The sequence below is a fragment of the Thalassophryne amazonica genome, chromosome 9 (genome assembly GCF_902500255.1).
Source record: "Thalassophryne amazonica chromosome 9, fThaAma1.1, whole genome shotgun sequence".
Lineage (NCBI taxonomy): Eukaryota > Metazoa > Chordata > Actinopteri > Batrachoidiformes > Batrachoididae > Thalassophryne > Thalassophryne amazonica.
This window is the reverse complement of record NC_047111.1, coordinates 87602668-87628663: the sequence shown is the minus strand read 5'-3', so window position 1 is coordinate 87628663 and position 25996 is coordinate 87602668. Positions and strand designations below refer to the sequence as shown.

General features: G+C 41.9%; 2 protein-coding genes across 2 annotated transcripts in view; one reads left to right on the top strand and one right to left on the bottom strand.

Moving 5' to 3' along the window:
• myo1ca (myosin Ic, paralog a) overlaps positions 1-11129 on the top strand; it is a 61737-nt gene extending 50608 nt beyond the window's left edge. Inside the window, exons 23-32 of the mRNA XM_034178689.1 lie at positions 3601-3685; positions 3790-3949; positions 4026-4109; positions 4191-4284; positions 4397-4452; positions 4564-4699; positions 8785-8855; positions 10410-10507; positions 10598-10697; positions 10789-11129. Coding sequence (XP_034034580.1) covers positions 3601-3685; positions 3790-3949; positions 4026-4109; positions 4191-4284; positions 4397-4452; positions 4564-4699; positions 8785-8855; positions 10410-10507; positions 10598-10697; positions 10789-10815 — 911 coding nt within the window. The 3' untranslated portion in view covers positions 10816-11129. The remainder of the gene's footprint in view (positions 1-3600; positions 3686-3789; positions 3950-4025; positions 4110-4190; positions 4285-4396; positions 4453-4563; positions 4700-8784; positions 8856-10409; positions 10508-10597; positions 10698-10788) is intronic.
• A 286-nt stretch (positions 11130-11415) lies between these two features.
• LOC117517605 lies at positions 11416-15387 on the bottom strand. Its single transcript, XM_034178690.1, has 3 exons — positions 14967-15387; positions 11999-12181; positions 11416-11899 (listed from the first exon to the last, which is right to left on the bottom strand). Exons 1-3 carry the CDS (start codon positions 15075-15077, stop codon positions 11708-11710), a joined length of 486 nt encoding a protein of 161 aa, XP_034034581.1. The 5' UTR covers positions 15078-15387; the 3' UTR covers positions 11416-11707.
• Positions 15388-25996: the final 10609 nt, after the last annotated feature.

Below are 25996 nucleotides of genomic sequence, written 5' to 3'. Positions count from 1 at the left end.
TACATATTTGTTTAATATGCACTTTGAATGACATATCCTGATCAAAAATGACTCCAAGATTTCTCACAGTATTACTAGAGGTCAGGGTAATGCCATCCAGAGTAAGGATCTGGTTAGACACCATGTTTCTAAGATTTGTGGGGCCAAGTACAATAACTTCAGTTTTATCTGAGTTTAAAAGCAGGAAATTAGAGGTCATCCATGTCTTTATGTCTGTAAGACAATCCTGCAGTTTAGCTAATTGGTGTGTGTCCTCTGGCTTCATGGATAGATAAAGCTGGGTATCATCTGCGTAACAATGAAAATTTAAGCAATACCGTCTAATAATACTGCCTAAGGGAAGCATGTATAAAGTGAATAAAATTGGTCCTAGCACAGAACCTTGTGGAACTCCATAATTAACTTTAGTCTGTGAAGAAGATTCCCCATTTACATGAACAAATTGTAATCTATTAGACAAATATGATTCAAACCACCGCAGCGCAGTGCCTTTAATACCTATGGCATGCTCTAATCTCTGTAATAAAATTTTATGGTCAACAGTATCAAAAGCAGCACTGAGATCTAACAGAACAAGCACAGAGATGAGTCCACTGTCCGAGGCCATAAGAAGATCATTTGTAACCTTCACTAATGCTGTTTCTGTACTATGATGAATTCTAAAACCTGACTGAAACTCTTCAAATAGACCATTCCTCTGCAGATGATCAGTTAGCTGTTTTACAACTACCCTTTCAAGAATTTTTGAGAGAAAAGGAAGGTTGGAGATTGGCCTATAATTAGCTAAGATAGCTGGGTCAAGTGATGGCTTTTTAAGTAATGGTTTAATTACTGCCACCTTAAAAGCCTGTGGTACATAGCCAACTAACAAAGATAGATTGATCATATTTAAGATCGAAGCATTAAATAATGGTAGGGCTTCCTTGAGCAGCCTGGTAGGAATGGGGTCTAATAAACATGTTGATGGTTTGGATGAAGTAACTAATGAGAATAACTCAGACAGAACAATCGGAGAGAAAGAGTCTAACCAAATACCGGCATCACTGAAAGCAGCCAAAGATAACGATACGTCTTTGGGATGGTTATGAGGAATTTTTTCTCTAATAGTTAAAATTTTGTTAGCAAAGAAAGTCATGAAGTCATTACTAGTTAAAGTTAATGGAATACTCAGCTCAATAGAGCTCTGACTCTTTGTCAGCCTGGCTACAGTGCTGAAAAGAAACCTGGGGTTGTTCTTATTTTCTTCAATTAGTGATGAGTAGAAAGATGTCCTAGCTTTACGAAGGGCTTTTTTATAGAGCAACAGACTCTTTTTCCAGGCTAAGTGAAGATCTTCTAAATTAGTGAGACGCCATTTCCTCTCCAACTTACGGGTTATCTGCTTTAAGCTACGAGTTTGTGAGTTATACCACGGAGTCAGACACTTCTGATTTAAAGCTCTCTTTTTCAGAGGAGCTACAGCATCCAAAGTTGTCTTCAATTAGGATGTAAAACTATTGACGAGATACTCTATCTCCCTTACAGAGTTTAGGTAGCTACTCTGCACTGTGTTGGTATATGGCATTAGAGAACATAAAGAAGGAATCATATCCTTAAACCTAGTTACAGCGCTTTCTGAAAGACTTCTAGTGTAATGAAACTTATTCCCCACTGCTGGGTAGTCCATCAGAGTAAATGTAAATGTTATTAAGAAATGATCAGACAGAAGGGAGTTATCAGGGAATACTGTTAAGTCTTCTATTTCCATACCATAAGTCAGAACAAGATCTAAGATATGATTAAAGTGGTGGGTGGACTCATTTACTTTTTGAGCAAAGCCAATAGAGTCTAATAATAGATTAAATGCAGTGTTGAGGCTGTCATTCTCAGCATCTGTGTGGATGTTAAAATCGCCCACTATAATTATCTTATCTGAGCTAAGCACTAAGTCAGACAAAAGGTCTGAAAATTCACAGAGAAACTCACAGTAACGACCAGGTGGACGATAGATAATAACAAATAAAACTGGTTTTTGGGACTTCCAATTTGGATGGACAAGACTAAGAGACAAGCTTTCAAATGAATTAAAGCTCCGTCTGGGTTTTGGATTAATTAATAAGCTGGAATGGAAGATTGCTGCTAATCCTCCACCCCGGCCCGTGCTACGAGCATTCTGACAGTTAGTGTGACTCGGGGGTGTTGACTCATTTAAACTAACATATTCATCCTGCTGTAACCAGGTTTCTGTTAGGCAGAATAAATCAATATGTTGATCAATTATTATATCATTTACCAACAGGGACTTAGAAGAGAGAGACCTAATGTTTAATAGACCACATTTAACTGTTTTAGTCTGTGGTGCAGTTGAAGGTGCTATATTATTTTTTCTTTTTGAATTTTTATGCTTAAATAGATTTTTGCTGGTTATTGGTAGTCTGGGAGCAGGCACCGTCTCTACGGGGATGGGGGTAATGAGGGGATGGCAGGGGGAGAGAAGCTGCAGAGAGGTGTGTAAGACTACAACTCTGCTTCCTGGTCCCAACCCTGGATAGTCACGGTTTGGAGGATTTAAGAAAATTGGCCAGATTTCTAGAAATGAGAGCTGCTCCATCCAAAGTGGGATGGCTGCCGTCTCTCCTAACAAGACCAGGTTTTCCCCAGAAGCTTTGCCAATTATCTATGAAGCCCACCTCATTTTTTGGACACCACTCAGACAGCCAGCAATTCAAGGAGAACATGCGGCTAAACATGTCACTCCCGGTCTGATTGGGGAGGGGCCCAGAGAAAACTACAGAGTCCGACATTGTTTTTGCAAAGTTACACACCGATTCAATGTTAATTTTAGTGACCTCCGATTGGCGTAACCGGGTGTCATTACTGCCGACGTGAATTACAATCTTACCAAATTTACGCTTAGCCTTAGCCAGCAGTTTCAAATTTCCTTCAATGTCGCCTGCTCTGGCCCCCGGAAGACAATTGACTATGGTTGCTGGTGTCGCTAACTATTGTGCACAATCTCTTATATACATAATCACATTCATCCATTTTTTGCAGAATTCATTACAGACCTCCAAGTACAAACCATACTCACCTCAAACTGCCCCCTACAGGCTGTTTCTAGCTGCTCTTTTGGCTAACATTTTAACATTGTCTTACCATGACGTACTCATCCCAGGATATGCTAGATGCCAGGATCAAGTTGGAATTTCATATCTTGCTCTGATATACAACCAATATTCATCTTGTTTTTAACATACAACCCACTCCTCCACCTGAACTACACTTACCGGCCATTTAAGCTCCTCATACTGATACAGCAAACAAGTGGGCGATGCCAGAAGCCATGTGATGCAAAAGTTTAGAAAGTAACGCAGTGTCATTTTTAAAACATGGTCCAGCGGTGCCATTTTATCCAAATCCTTTCCTAAATTTACTAACCAACATTTTCACTAAGTTGTGCAAAAGTCAGTCACATTATGTTCTATTGAGCAGTTCAGAAAAAAGCTACTTTAATTTTACTTTACTGTTATAGTGATTCAGGTTTACTTAAGTAAACTGTGACCTTGGAATGTTCTCTTTGGTTGAGTTTCTTGTGTAAAAGTTATGTTGTTATTACCGTAGTGATCATGATCCAGTCTGCATGGCGAGGGATGAAAGGACGCAGGAGAGCTAAGCGGCGACGTCATGCTGCCGAGTTGATACGCAGGTGACTAAAAAATACTTTTTAAATGTTTGCCGTCACATTTTACATGTTTAATACAGCTGAGAGACTTTGGCCTCTGTCTTTTTGCTTGTCCCCGCCTTCGTTAGATTCATAAAGGGCTTCATCTACCGTCATGAAGAGTACTGCTCCTACAACGACTATTTCTTGGATCATGTGCGCTATTCTTTTCTCATGAAGCTAAGCAAAAACCTGCCCACAAGTGTTCTGGACAAAAGCTGGCTGACACCTCCTCCCTCTCTCACTGAGGTACTCACTCCTCATCATCAGATGAGAGTCACTAAGTCTACACTTTCTACATGATGGTTTCCGTGGTGTCCTTCAGGCCTCGGAGCACCTGCGGAGGCTGCACATGAGGAACATGGTGATGAAGTATTGCCAGAGGATCCAGCCTGAATGGAAGAAGCAGGTGTGTTTAAAAGATGGTGTGACTTTTTACCTTTGTAATGACTGACATGTTGATACCTAACAGTTTGATCTTCTGCTGTAGATGATGCAGAAAGTTGTAGCAAGTGAGATCTTCAAGGATGAGAAAGAAAGTTACCCTCAGAGTGTTGGCAGGCTCTTTTTGGACTCTAGGCTTGGTGAGTATTCGGCCACAAGCACGAGGTTACCTACTGTACACATGTCGCACTTTAAATATGCTATTAAAACACAATGCAACATTCAGAGAGGCTTTCTCTTTACTGGACGCAGAGCGCGAGCAGATCAGTCTCAAAGTCATCCAGACTCTTGGCAATGACAAAGTGCAGGTAGGAATGCTGTTTGTGAAGTAATATTTGTAATGAAAATGCTCCTGTGAGATAGTGCATAATGGCTTTTCACCTACCTTATGGTGGCGTGTGTCTCTTTGTGCTTCTCAGTACGGAGTTTCAGTCATTAAATATGACAGAAAGGGCTTCAAGCCTCGCCCGCGCCAGCTGCTCCTGACGAACACCTTCGCTGTCCTCGTGGACAGGACCAAGATCAAGCAGAAGATTGAGTATTCAGCCCTGAGAGGTAAAAATAAATAAATAAATAAGGGTGGGGGTATCTACACAAATACCATGTTATACTTATATATCTTGAATGGCAGACATATATTTATTATAGTTTTACTTACAGTATTGTGCAGTGTTATTTGGCATGGATTTTAAAACAGAAATCACAACGCAATGACACTGCAAAAATAAATTAAAGCTTATATACATCAAATAATTTATGATGAAGAGTACTAAACATTATTCACAAAATAAAAATAAATGCCCCATGTATTTGTGTGTGTGTGTGTGTGTGTGTGTGTGTAGTGCGTAATGTTTAATACTCTTTATTACCCTTTACCATTAAAACTGAATTATTTTAGGTGATCTGTCCCATCGTATAACAATAACATCATGTGTGGATCTATTCATTCATTACCCCCTGTTAGTTGTTTTTCTGGAATAATATATTGGGCTGTAAATCTACAGTGCAATTAGGGAATAACCCTGTTGTGTCTGATGATTTGCGGACGTTAATGCTGGGTTTTACGGTCACAAATTGAGTAAAATGGCTATTTACGACCGTAATTCAGCATTAACGTCCGCAAATCATCAGACGCAACAGGGTTATTCCCATTCAAATCCAATTCCAACTTTTGCACGTATCCATGTCCACCACTGAAGGCTACATCTTAATCCACATAATAATATAGTTCAGTAAAATTGTTACGCAGACAAAGGGTGTGGTTGGCTCGTCAAAGCTTACCGTACAGCGTCTTCATGCCAAACTGGAAATTCTGTGAGCAGAATCTACATCTTTTGTATGGTATCTTAAATTAATCCATTTTGGTGTCATTGCTCCGCTAATGGTGACAACACCATTATTGACATCTGCGTAGCAATGAGTGGACAGGGCGCGGAGTAACACATTAAATGTGAAACGGTTTTAATATTTTGCCACCATTTACGCAATATTTTATGGTCTGAAATCTCACATGATTAACCAATCAGATTTACGGAAAAAATGTAATAAAGTCGTGGGTTTTTTTTTGGTTTGGTTTTTGTTTTCCCCAGGGTTTCCCAGGAATCAATTTACTAAACAAAATAAACTCCAGTAATAAAGGAATAAATGCAAATAATAAAAAGTACACTACAACAATGCATAAAAAATACAAATTAAAGAGCTGATAATACAGAAAAAAATACTGCTACTTATACTCCAGTCCAATTTGTACACCGGACAATATGGTAGGGTATGCTTAATATGAAAAGATTTTGTTGCTTTCTTTTATAAAATCATCAAGGATTTCAGTAACATTTGCTTTTAGTTATAATTTACATCTATTATTATTATTATTATTATTATTATATTATATAATAAGTTATAATTTGTGATTTTCACATGTGGCCTTTTACTGACATACTCATGAAAACAGAAATAGAAGTATACTCAACAAAAATATAAACGCAACACTTTTGGTTTTGCTCCCATTTTGTATGAGATGAACTCAAAGATCTAAAACTTTTTCCACATACACAATATCACCATTTCCCTCAAATATTGTTCACAAACCAGTTGAAATCTGTGATAGTGAGCACTTCTCCTTTGCTGAGATAATCCATCCCACCTCACAGGTGTGCCATACCAAGATGCTGATTAGACACCATGATTAGTGCACAGGTGTGCCTTAGACTGCCCACAATAAAACCAAAAGTGTTGCGTTTATATTTTTGTTGAGTGTAAGTTCTTTACAGGTCCTGAGGCCCATCGGACCAGTGCTGTTCCATGCGTACGATAGCGTGAAGAGGACTACAATGCCCCCTGGACAAGACACCAGTCTTTTGCAGAGGATGAAGAAAAAATGCACCAAAAAGCACATTTACTTGAATACAAAAACACTAGGATACATCAAGACAATTATACTGCAATAATTCAAGTCAATGTTTTTCCATATTTACTTATGGACTGATGTCAACCCCATTATGTTTTTACTCATTTATTATCAAATATGGCTGCTTTAATCATCTTGGAAAGTTTTTGTCACACAAAACTCTTACTACGTAGTACACCGGAATGAGGAACAAGTATCCGTCTGCCTGCATTGTATTTGTTGTGTGGGCCGCTGAAGAGGAGGTACTGCTGGCCCACCACCACAAGATGGCGCCCTGCTTGAAGTGCGGGCTTCCAGCACGAGAGGGCGTTGGAGCGACCAGGAGTGACAGCTGTCACTCATCATCCGTACCAGCTGTCACTCATCCACTACTCATCACCACCACCATAAAGGCCGGACTGCAACTCCACCTCCCCGCCAAGAAATCAGCTACCATTCAGGTAATTTTCTCTGCTGAACAAAACCTTGTGTAATAGTCTGAACTCTTTTGCAGCCGTTTTCCTGTGACGGTGTCCTTATCTGTGGGATTGGCGTTTGGTGTGATCAGCGACGGCTTCGCTTCACACCCCAACCAGATAAGTGATTAGACAGGAGCTGCACGAGTGTGTGATTGGAGGTGGAGGTTTTCCCTCCTTACTAAATACAGACTGTGGGATTACTGAGTGTGCGAACTCACACTCATCAGGACTGTCTCTGTTCTCTGCCAGCAGTACCGGGTCTGACTGCTGAAGACAGCAGCCACCTGGGGCGCAGGGTTTGGCGGCTCCGGTGTTCTTCAGCTCCGTTGGTGGTGGAAGCTGTGTGGGATCCGGCTCTTCTCTCGCCAGGCGTCTTCTATCGTCGAGCCTGCCCACACGTCACCTGGTGTATAATTGACAGTCCACCATATTGTTATTGTCTGTACGTCGTTGTGCGATTCACAACATTAAATTGTTACTTTTGGCTTATCCATTGTCCGTTCATTAACGCCCCCTGTTGTGGGTCCGTGTCACGACACTTTCACAACAGTATTATAGCTATGAAGGAAAAACTTACATCAGTCCTTTTCTGTTTTGTGTCTGACTCATATGTATGATGATATAAGCTTTGGCACTGTGGGTTTTTTTTGGGGGGGGGTTTTATTGCTCAGGAGGTGTTATTGCTGCTTTAGAGCAGTATTTTTTTAATTTTTTTTCCAGGTTTTATTTCCTTCCTTAGTCCACAACACTGCCAAATATAAGAATTAATAATATAGTTAAAAACGTCTGTTGAAATATGAAGAGTGGATAAGATTGCTGACACCAGGATAAGTGCAGACAACAAAATCCTGTATACATTCCCTTCTTCCAGCTCACTAAGACCTTGGATTTGTAAGTGGAGAAGGTTCCTCCTGAAAATCAGATGCCCCTAGAAGCTATATAGTTCAATCAGTTCTTTCTCCACAATGTGAAGTCAACCATCCAGTAAGATGGGAATGTGACTGAACCCGTCAGCATCATAAGTGTTGTTAAACAGGCCTCTGCCCACCTTCTTCAGTATCTTCTTGTCCCTGCTTCTGAAGCATGCTTTTGGGGTTTCAACTGAATCAGTGGACCCACACACCAGATGCACAGATGTTCATTCTTGCTTGACTGAAAGACAAGACGAAAGTATGTTGTTACACACATTTTGCAACAGCTGCAGTAAACCATTTCTCCAAAACTAACTTCTGAATCCTAAACAACATCCTCTACATCAAACTTGCTTCAGGAAACTGAAATCTGTCACATCTGCACCACAAAGCTGTCTCTAAGCAAATGCAGAGGACATGGAATTGGAGAGCTGGGAAGATGTACTGTAGGAGCCGATGATGTCAGATGAAAGAGAGCAAACTCAGAACCCAGCTGAAGAGAGGACCTCCCAACAGAAGGTCCACTGCCCTACTGACACCCCTGTGACTCGTCCTGCCTGAGTCTGATACGGCAGAAACTGCTGATTCCTCAAAGGTCGATGCTGCTAGAGCAGGACGACACAACACATTAGGGTGCTTCACCCATGGCTGTTGAAACTGACATGATGGCAATAAGAGTACAACATAAGGAGCTGAGAGCATTGATTTTTGCTAAGAGGTTTTTCATTGATAACTGTGATGATGTGTCAAATAACACATCTTTTTACTGACAGAACACTGTGGGCGAAGCTTTACTGGTCGCTTCATTTCCCGCATCACTTGTCTTGTTAAGTTCAGTTACTCCGGCTTTTTCTCTTTAAACAGGTGTCTCTCTGAGTTCTCTCAGCGATGGGGTGTTTGTTCTGCACATGCCCAGTGAGGACAGGAAGCAGAAGGTATGATCAGACCAGAGAGACAGACAGAACTAGAGGGCTGACTGCTCATATGACCACGTGCCACCAAGGAGGTAATGCTGCCATCACTGAACGGGGATACGTGCAGCGAGCCGGTGCAACGAGCATAACATTCTGTGATGCCTGATAGGCATTTGTGTGTGTGTGTGTGTGTGTGTGTGTGTGTTAGGATTGTTTTAGCTGAAGAAAAGCTGGTGAAAAACTATCTTTCCACAAGTGAGTACTGTATTTTTATTTATATTTTTTTTAAAGAAAAGAAAGATGAGCTGCACCAGCATGAGTAGGCGCCTTGGTGATCGTGATGATATCTTACGACTTGTAATGCATCGGTGTAAACGCAGCAGCATGCTGCAAGGCTGCAGAAGTAATGAGTTTGTATCATTCTGAATCTCTTACAGTTTGCCAGGATATTCAATATCCATATCTTTACTCACTGTTAACTTGGCTTATGCAAGATTGACCCACGAGTTTTACATGCATGGCCGGAATGGACTTTAAAGCATTACATTGTTGTAAATCACTAAATGTTGTTAAGCTTAATGGGCAATAGTACCTGTGAGCATGAGTACTTTGAAGGCCTTTAGCTGATAGGTTATATGGAGTTATTATATGGCATTAATAAAGATTTGGTCACACTTTTCTTTTTCTTTTTTCTGTTTTTTTTAAGATGGAATTTTCTGGTATGACCACATGAGCTTGACCTTTGCCGAAACAAACCCTTTAAAGCCAGTTTTGGGGTTGACTGTCATATCATGTTTGGTGGAAATTGACCCAAGCACCTCAGCGGAGCAGTGGAACGAGTAAACAAACACACAAACAAGCGTTGCCCAAATTCCAGCTTGATTATAGTATGATACTGCATTTGGCACCAGTTGGTGACTCCAGCTCAAAGCTGTCCAAGGACGTTCTGTCCCTAAATTATTGAATCAAGATAAAGAAAATATACTTTTTATCAAATGTATTTGTAGTAAGTAATATTAATTTATTTTCGGGATTTCGTGAAGGTCGGTACGGTGGATTAGTGGTTAGCACTGTTGCTTCACACCAAGAAGGTCATGGGGTCGCTTCCCACCTGGGGCCTGTCTGTGTGGAGTTTTTGTGTTCTCCCCGTGTTTGTGTGGGTTCCCTCCGGGTGCTTGGGCTTCCTCCCACATCCAAAGACATGCAGGTTAGGTGGATTGGAGACTTTTTAAATTATCCGTAGGTGTGCATACAGGTGTGAATATGTCTTGATGTGGCTCTGCGACAGACTAGTGTGCTGTCCAGGGTGTACCCCACCTCACACCCTATCACTGCTGGAACAGGCTGCAGCCCCCTGTGACCCTTAATTGGAGTAAGCAGGTATAGAAAATGGATGGATGGACAGATTTTGCGAAGATAAATTTATGTACTGCTTCTTTGTCAAGTGACTGGTTTCCATTGGCGAGCTCATCGGTCCTCATTGAGTGATGGTGCACGGCTCCTCGGGGTGGCACAGTTGTGTTGCGATACATATGATAAAAGTGTGGTCTTTAAATCTCACTGTGTCTCCCTCAGGGGGACGTGGTGCTGTACTGCAGTCACGTGATTGAGTTGGTGACAAAACTCTCCATGATGGCCAGCAAGATCAACCACGTCAACATCAGCCCGGGCAGGTGAGGTCGTGCACACCTGCTTCTCCACAGCAGGTCGCTGCCAGCATGTATTTATGTGTTTCTGTCTTGTTTGTGTGTTGTGGCGGGCAGCGTGAGGTTTGCTGTGGCTCGCGGCAAGGAAGGGATTATTGATTTTGTCAGAGGATCAGAGCTGAAGGTGTCCAAAGGAAAGCGAGGACATCTGCTTGTGGTGAGCGAGTGACGTGGGAACAGTGGTTAAATAGTTAAATACTACCAACATTTCACCATTTGATGGTGTTAAATCTGATTTCACTTTGCAGATGGCACCTCGGATCAACGCCACATGAATGCAGAAACAGCCCACCTCTTAAATTTTTAAGTTTTTTTTAAGTTTTTTTTTTTTGAGAAACCAGACGAATGGTAATTTTGCTCGTAGGGCAACGTTAATTTGTGAGTTTGCAGCAGACAGAGTTACATCACATCCCACATGAGCATTGCCTGTATTTACAAGAATGCTCCAATAGTTCTGGAAAGACAAGAAACTCAGAACATGAATTATGCACATTTCTTTATTCTCTCATATAACATATTTTCACACTGTCAATGCATCAAAAATGTGCTTTTATGCAGAACACTATCACTGTATTGTAAAAAATGAACAGTGGACACAAAATAAATAGCATGTGATAAATAAATATGTTAATAAATAGTTAAATATATATATAGATATAGTTAAATATATAGATAGATGTGTGTGTGTGGGGGGGGGGGGGGGGGGGGGGGGGGGGGGGGGGGTTGTGTGTGTGTGTGTGTGTGTGTGTGTGTGTGGAAAGTCCAGTAAATTGAAGACTGGTGAAAAACAGGATGTTGGGAACTGTTTCTATTTTCTGGAACGGTGTTTTACAGCTAGAGGAGAGAGAGAGAGAGAGAGAGAGAGAGAGAGAGAGAGAGAGAGAGAGAGACTCTGGGAAGTACCCGTGACAGTACTCAAACAGTAAAACAGCATGTAAAAAAAAATCAGTCACAGTCTTGCTAAAGCGAGAGTTGTGTAAGGCACTGAAGCTCAGCCTCGGCGCTCACAGGCCTCGTGATTAAACTGTGTGATTATCACAATTGTTGTCCTGCTTTTCTTGTCTGTTGTCTCATCAATTTTCTTTTTTCTTCCTTTTTTTCACATTTAACTTTATAACTTGTGCAGACGTATGTTGTTGTTGTGCCAGTGGTTTTTACAGTATTGAGTCATACGTGTGTTTTTGCAGCCAGCAGGAGGAAGTCTCTTGCCAGCTTGGTGAGGTAAAGGTCTAGATCCCTGAGGATGTCGTAACCCTGCACCCAGCTGTCCCATAATCTTTCGGAGGTCACGTGGAGGTTTGGGGGCGTCCAAGCAGGGGGGGAGGTCGGCCTTATCCAAGAGCTGTTCATACGGCTCATCTTGATACAAAACCAAAGTTTGATTAGTTTCAGTGTCACTTGGCCCGGTGCAGGTTGCTTATTGCTATAATCACTTGTATAGATTGATTGTGTGTATACCTGACTGCTGACTTGGCTCATCAAGTCTCTCAAGTACAGCTGGATGTTCTTAAAGCTCTGAGGTAAAGTGCTGTGGACCAACCGTGAAGCCAGAGCTTCTTTCTCCAGCTGCTTTCGTTTCCAGTCCAGCATGTTCCAGTAGGCGTGCATGTCCCAGAATGCAGCATGAAGTCGGTTCCAGTCCTGAACACCAAGAAAGACAAGATAATGCTTACATCATCAAACTGTTGCACCCCCACCCCCCAACCCAACCCACACCACCACCACTATTCAAAAATTGTACAAGCTTTCATTCTGCATGAGTGAAGTTCCCATTTTCTCCAAAAATGACACATATACTTGTTGAATTTTTGCCATGCTGATACCTGGTCATCTTTCAAAGTAGAGAAGTTTTGTTTTTGTTTTGATATCGTGTGATGTCTCAATAACCAGAGAAGATACTGACATAACTCGTGACATGAAAACAACAGGATTGCACAAAATTTTAAGGCATTTTCAAAGTGCCTGAAACTACACAAACACAAGATTATATTTAGTCAGTTTCAACACTTCATTATATAGAACATAAAAATCACTTAATGTTTTTATAGAATAGGCCAGTAGTTCTCACCATAGGATAGTGATCCTGACATACATACATAATTGTGGCCATTTGCATACATGGTGCCTCCAACTTCAGCAGCCATTAAGTCACAATATACTATATAATATATACAATATACTATAGGAGGATCACACTCCTCAGCCTCCCTGGTAAGGTCTATTCCGGAGTACTGGAGAAGAGAATTCGACCGATGGTCGAACCTCGGATTCATGAGGAGCAGTGTGGTTTTCGTCCTGGTCGCAGCACACTGGACCAGCTCTACACGCTCCATCAGGTGCTCGAGGGTTCATGGGAGTTTGCCCAACCAGTCCACATGTGTTTTGTGGATCTGGAGAAGGCGTTCGACCGTGTCCCTCGGGGCGCCCTGTGGGGAGTGCTCTGGGAGTACAGGTCCGGGGTCCTTTGCTAAGGGCTATCCGGTCCCTGTACGACCGCAGCAGGAGCTTGTTTCGCATTGCCGGTAGTAAGTCAAACCTGTTTCCAGTACACGTTGGCCTCAGCCAGGGCTGCCCTTTGTCACCGGTTCTGTTCATTATTTTTATGGACAGAATTTCTAGGCGCAGCCAGGGTGTGGAGGGGGTCTGGTTTGGGAACCACAGAATCTCGTCTCTGCTGTTTGCGGACGATGTGGTTCTGTTGGCTTCGTCAAATCAGGACCTTCAGCGTGCACTGGGGCGGTTTGCAGTCGAGTGTGAGGCATCCGGGATGAAGCTCAGCACCTCCAAATCCGAGGCCATGGTTCTCGACCGGAAAAAGGTGCTTTGCCCTCTTCAGGTCGGTGGAGTGTCCTTGCCTCAAGTGGAGGAGTTTAAGTATCTCGGGGTCTTGTTCACTAGTGAGAGACGGACGGAGCGTGAGATCGATAGACAGATCGGTGCAGCGTCTGCAGTGATGCGGTCGCTGTATCGGACCGTCATGGTGAAGAGAGAGCTGAGTAGGGGGGCAAAGCTCTCGATTTACCGATCGATCTACGTTCCGATCCTCACCTATGGTCATGAGATTTGGCTCATGACCAAAAGAACGAGATCGCGGGTACAAGCGGCCGTGATGAGTTTCCTCCACAGGGTGGCTGGGCGCTCCCTCGGAGATAGGGTGAGGAGCTCGGTCACTCGGGAGGAGCTCGGAGTCGAGCCGCTGCTACTTCACGTCGAAAGGAGTCAGTTGAGGTGGCTCGGGCATCTTTTCCGGATGCCCCCTGGACGCCTCGCTGGAGAGGTGTTCCGGGCACGTCCCATTGGGAGGAGGCCCCGGGGAAGACCCAGGACACGCTGGAAGGATTACATCACTCGGCTGGCTTGGGAACACCTTGGGGTTCCCCCGGAAGAGCTGGGGGAGGTGTGTGTGGATCGGGAGGTCTGGGCGGCTTTGCTTGAGCTGCTGCCCCCGCGACCTGACTCCGGATAAAGCGGAAGAAAATGGAAGGATGGATGGATGGAAGTCACAATATATGAATTATTGTTAATACATATCATCGGTTTTACAGCCAGTTTTCAGTAGACAAGTCAGGGGATGGATTTGTGAACATTTCCAAGTCACTGAATATGTCCTGGACTTAATTTACTTCAATCATTATGAATACGAATACTATGGTACTGTGTGGTGAATCCTTTTGAAGTAGGGAGTTTGCAAAATGTGAGTGACTGTGCAACAGGGATACTAGTGAGGGAAGCCCCTGAGACACCTTTGACAACTCTGAAGGAGTATTAAGGTTCTGTGGCTGTGATCGGAGAAACTGTGCAAAGTGTAGCTTTTGTCTGTTGCGTCACCAGTCCTGCAACTTCAGGGTGGTGATGCCACCTCCTGTGAAGAGCAAAAAAACTGAGTCACTAACGTTAGACCAGGGTTTTTTCCGCTCTGTGGTCACTTTCTGCTGACAATAACATTGCACCAGCACTGTGCAGCCCACACTTCAGTTTTAGACCAGCATACCCGTGGACGCAATAATACTCAGAACTGAAACAGCACAGGCACTTGGTCTGAACCCACAGCTGTGTCAGGTGGAAACTACAGATGACACTTGTGTTCTGCAGCTGCACCGGGTGGAGCTTATGGTGCCCTCATGTTCCTGGGTGTCCTCTGTTCATATGACTCAACATAACCACCGATACTAACCGGGGATGACACAATACCTTTTTTTCACATCTGATGTAATACTGATACTGGAATTTAATACCATTTTCCAGACTAAAACCTATAATCTGTTCATAAATAATTTAACAACTTTGTTCTCTTCAAAATGTGTAATAGAAGAATTGGATTAGATTTTGTTTTTTGTTTTTTATATTTCCAATATCTGAACTGGCAATTATAGCCAATATCAGACTGATACTGATCTGGAATGATCGGCACACCCTTAATACTAACCGTCAGATTCAGCCAGCTCTGAAAATCTGTGGAGAGTACCGGCAAGCCCCTTAACTGCCGACCTCTGTCTTCATAATACTGACTTCCCAACTGCTGCTCCTTCTGTGACATTAATCAGAAAGAAGGCGTTAGAAAAAAGCTGACTTCACATCTTCACAGAGACGAGAAACCACTTTCCGCTACTTACGTATTTCTTCAGGAGCTGCTGCACACGGGTTCGTGTGGATTTGGTAAGATGGAAGGAGTTCTTATATTGATCTTTCCGGGGGGCTGCTGACGAAGTGCAGCAGAATTCCAAACAGTTGATAAGACAAAGTGGAATGAGAGCTCGCCACCACAGCGTCATCTAACACAGAGAGACAGAAGCACCATCATCACATGTGATCCATCCAAAATGGGAACTTCCTACTAGTCCCAGGGTCCACTAGTCCCTGGGTAAACTAGTTGTGGTTAGGGTTAGGGGTTTGGGTGAACTTTAAAATCAGTTTGGGTTTGTAATATACACCATCAAATAATATAAAAAGGTTTGGGCCAGTGGAACCTAGGACTTTAGGTCCAGTAGACCCTAAGACTAATGGACTTTAGGTCCAGTAAACCCTAGGATTAGTGAACTATAGGTCCAGTAAACGCTAGGACCAGTGGACTGTAGGTCCAGTAAACCCTAGGACTAGTGGACTGCAGGACCAGTAAATCCTAGGACTAGTGAACTCTAGGACCAGTAGACCCTAGGACTAGTGGAGTGTAGGTCCAGTAAACCCTAGGACCAGTGGACCCTAGGACTAGTGAACTCTAGGACCAGTAGACCTTAGGACTAGTGGACTGTATGTCCAGTAGACCCTAGGACCAGTGGACCCTAGGACTAGTGGACTGTAGGTCCAGTAGACCCTAGGACTGGTGGACCCTCCCCTGTGAAACAGCTGAAATGTCATTTTAATGAATCATTAGTGTCAAACAGCTGATTAAGCTTGTTGAGGAGAAACTGCATTGTTTCAGTCAGAAACGTTGGACTGTTTATGGGAACCTTTGCTCAGTTTCTAAAACGAGAGTCTGAAGGAAATCTGTGGCTGAAATAAAATCCACCCCATCTGCAACATGACATCCCCCCGCAGGCTGAATTTTAGGAATTAGTGGAGTTACTGCTTTAGAAAACAGCTGCACATGCAAGAATCAAAGTTTTGTTTCATTTCCTCATAACAGCTTCAGCTCTGAAGAAAACAGCTTGCAGGTGAAACTGCTTCCCCCCCCCACACACACACACACATCTCCTGAGGCCTGCTCCAACATGAACTTCATCAAAACTTAACTGAGAGCGTGTGGCCTGGGGACAGGACGTGTAAATCTACTTTCTGTCTCTGTGAAAAAAAAAAAGTTCACTTATTTTGCTCCTTTTAGTCTTCTTATCTGTATAGCATCAAAGGTGTACTGATGACAAATGTTGCAAGACCTTATAGGTCGTTGTGCGCTAGTAGATGATTGTTGGGATGGAAAAATGCAAAATAGAGTTCAGCCACATGAATCATTAATCACTTTTTCATACCTTTTCTTTAACCAGGTGTTTTTACAAATTTTGGCATCCTTAGATTTTTTTTTCAAGCCTCTAAGTATAATTAAAATAAAAAGCTATTTTTGATAAATGTGTCTCCTAATTATGTCATACACAGATTTATGCAGTATCATGCAAAGTTTTTAGGCTGTTTATTCTATTTAATTCAATTTTCTTGAAAGCACCCCCCCATTTTACTTGCAGTATTGATAAATGTTAGACATTTAGTCGGTTTTCACTGTATAAACAGCCCAACTACTACTACTACTAATAATAATAATAGTTATTTATGATTATTATTATCGTTGTTGTTATAGTACTTTAAAATCTAATGTACAAAGTGCTTCACAAATTAAAATACAGTAAGTTTAAAATACAATAACAAAGTCAGCAATATCCCAAACAAATACAATCAGAAAATTAGAGTGCCTTTGAGCTTTTATAAGTTTAGAACTTTTATGACAAAAAAAAAAAATCTAAAATAAAGCCCTTTAAAATCACTGTGAAATCTAATCTTTACATCAGGTATAACACAAATCAGCATTTTTACACTCAGTTTTCTTTAGACATGTCAGGGGATGAATACATGAACATTTCCAAGTCACTGAATATGTCTTGGACCTAACTTACATCAATTATTAGCTTTTGAGAACAACCTAATCCAGACAGATTTGCCATACAGTCCCATACTCTTTATATTTCTCAGTAATCGATGTAAATAAAGTACTGTCAGAATATAGGCAGCTGAGAAAAGAACAATCTTAAGTCTAATTTTAAAACCTTCATCTGAACTCAACTGCCTCGCTTCATTTGGCAAACTGATCCATAATTTGAATTGAAAACTCTCATTTTCTTTAAAAAAAAAAAAAAAAAATCTTTGCCCAGTATTGTATGTGTGAGGAGATCAGGTTGACCGTATGACCACGATGAAGCTGGACTTACCTTGGAGGACCAGTCAGCACCTCTCTGATTTACATTCATGCTATAATGAACCCATCTTACAGTATTTATATTTTTTTAACTTGCTTTCGGTTTCTGGCGACTGGACTTTTTTCTTTTTTCCTTTTCTTTCTGTCACTCTCTCTTGCAGCATCTTGTGGTTAGAAAATGATTCAAGCAGAAGAGGGGAAGTTGTTCACTAATAAATATCATATATTGCTACTTTTTTTTCATACAGCAGGTTTCAGGCAAACCACAGCAGAAATCAGTCAGACATGTAAAGAGGAATTATGTGTAGGGGATTTAAGATGTCACACAGTTTCCTTTTACACCTCTCAGACATTTATCTTAAGATTCTTGAAATGGTCAAATTATTTGCTGACATATAGGCATCAGCGGTCTTGGTGACCACCAGACCTTGTGCAGATCAGGTCAGGAAGCATGCTCTGAAGCCGAGCTTTGCTACATTAATCACATGACGCAACCGGCTTGAATCTTGGGTGGCAATCAGCCAGTCAGAAAACCGGTCATCCATCTCAAAAGTAAACATGTATCTGCTTCAGCCAAGTGAAACATGAACATCCCCTTGGTCTTTTCCAGCTGATGGGGTCCTCAATGCTAAGGCACTTGCGTGCTGGAAAAAAAAAACACGGCACATGGCCAAAATGTTGTAGCCAGCGTTCCCTCACAATGCCAGTGATACTCCTCACCCTATAGGCTAACAGCTTGTTGGGCACAAAGTCATCCAGTGCTATTAAAGGATCCTCAAAAAACACCGAGTACCAAAGACAGACAGTTGTCTCCTGAGTTAGCATCCATATCTCATGCCCAAAAACAGAGAAATTTAAAAACTCTATACTGTGTGTGTTTATTGGTTATCTGCCTTGTTAGTGTCTGTGTGTCTGACAAATCTCTGTGCTTTGTAGGCTACTGGTTATGTTAATTGTTGTAGTTTCTACTTTCATTGTTATTGTGTTGGCCACCTAATCGACCTGGTGTCGCCGATCGAACAGTCCCCTCAAAACACAGGTCCGCCCTGCCTTCACTGTGCATACGTCTGAGTCTGACTCAGAGTCCGACTCTCTACACCCAAAGCGATCAAAGGGAATAATGTAATTATTAACCATCAGATGTCAATTTGAAACCTCATAAATTATTCTAAAGCCAGTTTAAAGCACAAACGAGCCTGTTTTAATCAGAAACGAGGCAATAATTGGTAAATCGCTACTGACGCTGCAAAATGACGTAGGTGCAGCAGCACGTCAGACTGAGACGTACTGCTGTGGTGCTCCAATTGGTCCCCACAGCTAACTATTTAGGGGGGGACTGCTCATTCAAAAACACCGGGTTTGAGGCACTTTGTTGTGATGTGTCACTATATAAATTGAATTGAACTGACTGTAGTGTTTTATATTTTTGTCTTTTCACCTGTTGGTTTTATTTTTTTGTCTTTTCACCTGTTGGTTTTTCACCTGCTGGTTTAAAAAAAAAAAATTAAACTGCTGGTTTAACAAAACATACATTTGGAAACCACAAATATACATTTTATATTTACACACAATATACAATTTGACAATTTTATTAAAGCAATTAATCCTCTCTTTATTTCAAAGAAATATTTAGATGAGTTTGTGAGTATAAGAACAGAGCATGGCTGAATATTTAGATTATGTTTTTCCTAATGTGTTGTACACAAACAGAGGAAGACAGAATTACTGAGACCGTCACTGTAAATTCCACATTATTTCTGAGTCAATGCAGGATTCCTGACAAAGTTCAATAATTTAAAAGATTTCAGCCATAACCTGTGATCATTATGATACTTGAAACTGTGACACCACAAAACTGTGTTTCAGAGACTTGTTAAGGGAATGTTCCTAAAGTCGTGTGATGAGTAATGTCCCATGTGAAAGAAAATCTCACCAAAACACAGTTGTTTCAGAAAAAGGCCCACAATCATTACGAATCATGTTTCATGAGCAGAGAAGTGAGATCACGTTGTTGTGAAACAAAGAGAAAGCAAAGTTACACACGTCATAGTGAAAATTTTGACAACAAACTGAGTTCAGTTTGAATTTGTGAAAGCTTCAGTGATTACACACGACTTCATCAGTAATTTAATAGAAAATCCTGTATTTTATATAGAGGTGAGAAATGGCCAAGTATTTTCTTTATTTATATTCATGAATAAACATTAAATATTTTTCCACATAGATGTTTTTCGTGCCGAAAACATTTGCAGAACATTAAAAAAAATCTTTTTACTTTAAAGAAGAATGTTGTCTTATTAAAAACATTTAAGGAAAATGAAGCACTTTTTAAGTGGAACAAATTTTGTGAACCTTTCCATTATAATGTACTTTTCTCTTTATACTTGTATTTTACATCATTAGTATTTTTATGATCTTCAGCAAGAACTAGGAATACACGTGAAAGGTTTAAATATTTTACTGTTTTTATTCTTTGGTCTGAGCACTGAAATGTTAACCTTTAAAGCTGTCTGATCATTTGAGATGATCTTTTAAAGCTTTACTGAGGAAACAAGAGTTTTAGTGCTATACTCAGAGATAAAGAAATATATCTCTTCCAAAAAACTGAACAACTTTCTGATTTGGGGGCAGGGGGGATTATTTGAAGGTGAATTCCAAGTTTAGCCCTTAAGGGAATGCACACACACACATACACCATAAACGGGCTCTACTGTAACTGTATTTCACATTGAAATATGAAAATGAAAAATTTGGTAAAAGTTTAGCAGTGTCATTCATCTTTGTGTATGTACACTTCTGACTTTGAGAAATTTGCGTGGACATTTCTGAGCAGAATGGAGGTCAAATAAAAATGTGACTGTTATGGTTAGAGGTTCGGGTGGGACCGAACCATTGCAGGCAATGGACCCAAATGCAGGGAGCTGGACACGGAGAAGAGTACAAAGGAAAATGTATTTATTTATAATAAATAAAGGTGCTGCGCTGGGGTGTCTGCAGTGTGGAGAGATGGCCCGCCTGCTGGCGGTGAAATGAGGGAGCTGCAGGATCCCGAGCCAGTCTTGAAGGATAACATCATCCAAGGTTTCAGGGCTCAGGACCAGGTGGAACGCCTGCTTCTGAGACTGGAAACCATGGGGAATAAAGACACACAGGGTGAGTGAATGCACTCGTAACACTGGAGCCTCAAAACAGGCACAGTTCAGAAACGGTTTAATACAGGTTGTTTCAGAGGTCAGGAAATAAAGTTCTCTTCTTAACAAATAAAGTTCACCGTTCACGAATTGTTCATAGTTCATAAGTTGTATCCAAAGGTCAGAGGTCAAGTACTATGTGTTGTAATCCAGTTCCAATTAAGCAGGACTTGATACAGCTGGGTTCTCAATTGTTTGATATCAGAATTCATGCGGTTCTTAAGAAGAGTTCTTGGAACAGTTCTTTATCATAGCACAGTCACAAACAGGAACAAGTGAGAATGGGATCTCACTGAGACGAGGTGGAACTTAACTGGCATGTAGTTGAGACGTGCTCTGTGCCAAAGTGATGTTGCTGTGCAGGTTGTCAGAGCCAGGATCCAGGTTCACTTTGGAGCCATAGCGAAATTGTCTGGATCATCAGGAAAAGACAGTTCACTCTAATATGGGAATTAGAGGGGTGGCCAGGTTACCTGATTTTTGCTGCGGGATGCTTCGGCGTGGTAAGTGCACAGCTGGAAGATGCAGTCAAGGTCACAGGACAGCATTCAGGTTCTCTTGGAGACTACCTGGATCATCAAAGGTGGCTCTGGAAGCTGGCAAGGCAAAACGAGGCAAGCAGGGCAACAGACAAACATGGCACACAAGTATCTGGCAATACATGAGCAGAAAGTCAGGGTTTAAAAAGTCTATCAATAATCACTCATTTGATCCAGGTGTGAAACAAAACTGAGGGTGCTATCTTGGTTCAAAATGCCTGCAGCCAGACTTTTGACACGAAGCAGAAAGTACAACCACATTACACCCATTTTGGCATCCCTTCACTGGCTTCCTGTCCCAGTGAGATCAGATTTTAAGGTTCTGCTACTAACCTATAAATTTATTCATGGACTGGCACCTCCCTACCTAGCTGACCTAATTAACCCTTATGTACCGGCCCGGGCTTTATGTTGTCGGGGTGCAGGACTACTTTGTGTCCCTAGGGTGAATAAGAAGTCTGCTGGTCACAGAGCTTTCTCTTATCGTGCCCATGTTCTGTGGAATGATCTCCCTGTGTCAATAAAACAGTCAGATTCTGTGGAGACTTTCAAGTCCAGACTTAAGACGCACTTCTTTTCCCTTTCATATGGCTAGCGTACTGGTACAGATTTGTTTTACTCTTAATTCATTTTATTAGTAAATGGAGCGTGCCACGGCCTCAGCTTTACCTAAATTCTTGGTCTTTTAGTGAAGCTTAGGGCTAGTGGCTGGCGATCACCTTAGTATTTCTTTTGTTTTTCTTGTTGATTAATGCTGACAAATTATAGTGTATTTTTTTGTCTTTCTGATGCCTGATTCTGTTTTTTCTCTCTGTTTAAGGTGCAGCTCCATCCAGAGATGGGAGTTGTATTTGTGTTGGCGACCCTCCTGTCCTGTGCACCAACAGCATTTCTTGTATATTTGTCCATGAATTGTTTCTGTAATTTATGTTTGTAGCATGGGCCAAGCAGAGGGTCACCCCTTTGCGTCTGGTCTGCTTGAGGTTTCTTCCTCAGAGGGAGTTTTTCCTTACCACTGTTGCCCTGGGGGTTGGTAAGGTTAGACCTTACCTGTGTGAAGCACCTTGAGGCAACTCTGTTGTGATTTGGTGCTATATAAATGAAAATAAATTGAAATTGAAGTGGAGAAACTAACACATGACGCTGGTAAATCAAAGAGTTAAAACTAGGCTCTGAGGGAAATCCTGACAGTTACAATAGCTGAAAAATAATTTCACAACTTAATATTTTAAAAAAAGGTTTTATGGTGTTATGTTTTGATGTCAATCAACATGACGTCTGAATTAAAAACAGAATACAATGATTTGCAAGTCCTCTTCAGACAAGAGAAGATATTTAATGTTCAAACTGATAAACTTTATTGTTTTTGTGCAAAATTTGCTCATTTTGAAATGGATGCCTGCAGCACATTTCAAAAAAGCTGGGACAGTGGTATGTTTACCACTGTGTTACATCACCTTTCCTTCTAACAACACTCAATAAGCATTTGGGAACTGAGGACACTAATTGTGAGTGTCATGATTGGGTATAAAAGGAGCATCCCCAAAAGGCTCAGCTGTTCACAAGCAAAGGTGGGGCGAGGATCACCACTTTGTGAAAAACTGCGTGAAAAAAATAGTCCAACAGTTTAAGAGCAATGTTTCTCAACATTTAATTGTAGGGAATCTAGGGATTCCATCATTGACAGTCCATAATATAATCAGAAGATTCAGAGAATCTGGAGAACTTTCTACACGTAAGCGGCAAGGCTGAAAACCAACACTGAATGCCCATGACCTTCGATCCCTCAGGTGGCGCTGCATTAAAAACCGACATTGTGTAAAGGATCTCACTGCATGGGCTCAGGAACACTTCAGAAAACCATTGTCAGTTAACACAGTTCGTCGCTACATCTACAAGTGCAAGTTAAAACTCAACCATGCAAAGCGAAAGCCATACATCAACAATATCCAGAAACGCTGCCGCCTTCTCTGGGCTCGACCTCATTTGAAATGGACAGATGCAAAGTGGAAAAGTGTGCTGTGGTCTGATGAGTCCACATTTCAAATTGTTTTTGGAAATCATGGACGTCATGTCCTCTGGACAAAAGAGGAAAAAGACCATCCAGATTGTTATCAGCGCAAAGTTCAAAAGCCAGCATCTGTGATGGTATGGGGGTGTGTTAGTGCCCATGGCATGGGCAACGTACACATCTGTGATGGCACCATCAATGCTGAAAGGTAGATCCAGGTTTTGGAGCAACACATGCTGCCATCCAAGCAATGTCTTTTTCAGGCACGTCCCTTCTTATTTCAGCAAGGCAATGCCAAGCCACATTCTGCATGTGTCACAAGAGCATGGCTTCATAGTAAAAGAGTGCGGGTACTAGACTGGCCTGCCTGCAGTCCAGACCTGTCGCCTATTGAAAATGTGTGGCGCATTATGAGGCGCAAAATAGAACAACGGAGACCCAGACTGTTGAACAACTGAAATCGTACATCAAGCAAGAATGGGAAAGAATTCCACCTCCAAAGCTTCAACAATTAGTGTCCTCAGTTCCTAAACGCTTATTGAGGGTTGTTGGAAGGAAAAGTGATGTAACACAGTGGTAAACACACCACTGTCCCAGCTTTTTTGAAACGTGTTGCAGTTGTTAGATATATTTCTGTGTTTAATTATGGTTTTCTTTATTTGTTTTCTGTATTTCTTTTGGTATTAAGGTAGTTATTATATTTAGGGTTATATTTTTAGGTTCATTCTTATTCTCACTTTCCTTTGTTCTTTCTTGGTATGTGCATGTACTGTAGAACTGGATTTAACCGGTTTGTACCACTTAGGATAAAGAGAGTTAGGTTACAATTATAATTCATATGTCTCCCTTTTATTGCGCAGGCCTGGGGCAGGGGGATGGACCTCCCTTGAATGCCCACGGGGGCCAATAAGAGAAGGATTTTGCGAAAGAAGGTCCGCCTCAGTTACACGTATGTAACTGCTTGTATCCATTGTCCGGGGTTCTGTAAGAGCAGATCTTGTCTGTAAGAGAAGTTCTTGCAGGGCCCAGGCCTGATTATTTTTGCTGTGACTTTGAGTAAATTTAAAAGTGCGGAATAGTTTGAGTTTGTGCTTGGTAAGGGGCAGTATTATAGAAAGAATTAACACATGCATCCATTTCAAAACGAGCAAATATTTGCACAAAAACAGTATTTATCTGTCAGGGCGTGGCACAAATCGAGTGGACACAAATGCGAACTCTCACAGGAGATGCAGTTAGAATAAGGTTTAATGATAGTAACAGGCAGAGATTCGGTACACAGATGGTCCAGCAGTGAAGCAAAGGTACAGACAGATGTAAGGCTGAGGCTTGCTCGAATAAACAGGCTGCGGTCAAAATACACGGCGTGTTGGCAATCAGAGGCAGAGACAAAAAACGTGGTCAAAGGCAAAACAAGGTCAAATACCGCAGGCAGATCAACAAGCAAAACAAGGCAGGATGTGAGAGCTGGAAAGTGAAATATACTCAACAAAAATATAAACGCAACACTTTTGGTTTTGCTCCTATTTTGTTTGAGATGAACTCAAAGATCTAAAACTTTTTCCACATACACAATATCACCATTTACCTCAAATATTGTTCACAAACCAGTCTAAATCTGTGATAGTGAGCACTTCTCCTTTGCTGAGATAATCCATCCCACCTCACAGGTGTGCCATATCAAGATGCTGATTAGACACCATGATTAGTGCACAGGTGTGCCTTAGACGGTCCACAATAAAAGGCCACTCTGAAAGGTGCAGTTTTGTTTTATTGGGGGGGATACCAGTCAGTATCTGGTGTGACCACCATTTGCCTCATGCGGTGTAACACATCTCCTTCGCATAGAGTTGATCAGGTTGTCAATTGTGGCCTGTGGAATGTTGGTCCACTCCTCTTCAATGGCTGTGTGAAGTTGCTGGATATTGGCAGGAACTGGTACACGCTGTCGTATACGCCGGTCCAGAGCATCCCAAACATGCTCAATGGGTGACATGTCCGGTGAGTATGCCGGCCATGCAAGAACTGGGACATTTTCAGCTTCCAAGAATTGTGTACAGATCCTTGCAACATGGGGCCGTGCATTATCCTGCTGCAACATGAGGTGATGTTCTTGGATGTATGGCACAACAATGGGCCTCAGGATCTCGTCATGGTATCTCTGTGCATTCAAAATGCCATCAATAAAATGCACCTGTGTTCTTCGTCCATAACAGACGCCTGCCCATACCATAACCCCACCGCCACCATGGGCCACTTGATCCACAACATTGACATCAGAAAACCGCTCACCCACACGTCGCCACACACGCTGTCTGCCATCTGCCCTGGACAGTGTGAACCGGGATTCATCCGTGAGGAGAACACCTCAATGTGCAAAACGCCAGTGAATGTGAGCATTTGCCCACTCAAGTCGGTTACGACGACGAACTGGAGTCAGGTCAAGACCCCGATGAGGACGACGAGCATGCAGATGAGCTTCCCTGAGATGGTTTCTGACAGTTTGTGCAGAAATTCTTTGGTTATGCAAACCGATTGTTTCAGCAGCTGTCTGAGTGGCTGTTCTCAGACGATCTTGGAGGTGAACATGCTGGATGTGGAGGTCCTGGGCTGGTGTGGTTACACGTGGTATGTGGTTGTGAGGCTGGTTGGATGTACTGCCAAATTCTCTGAAATGCCTTTGGAGACGGCTTATGGTAGAGAAATGAACATTCAATACACGAGCAACAGCTCTGGTTGACATTCCTGCTGTCAGCATGTCAATTGCACGCTCCCTCAAATCTTGCGACATCTGTGGCACTGTGCTGTGTGATAAAA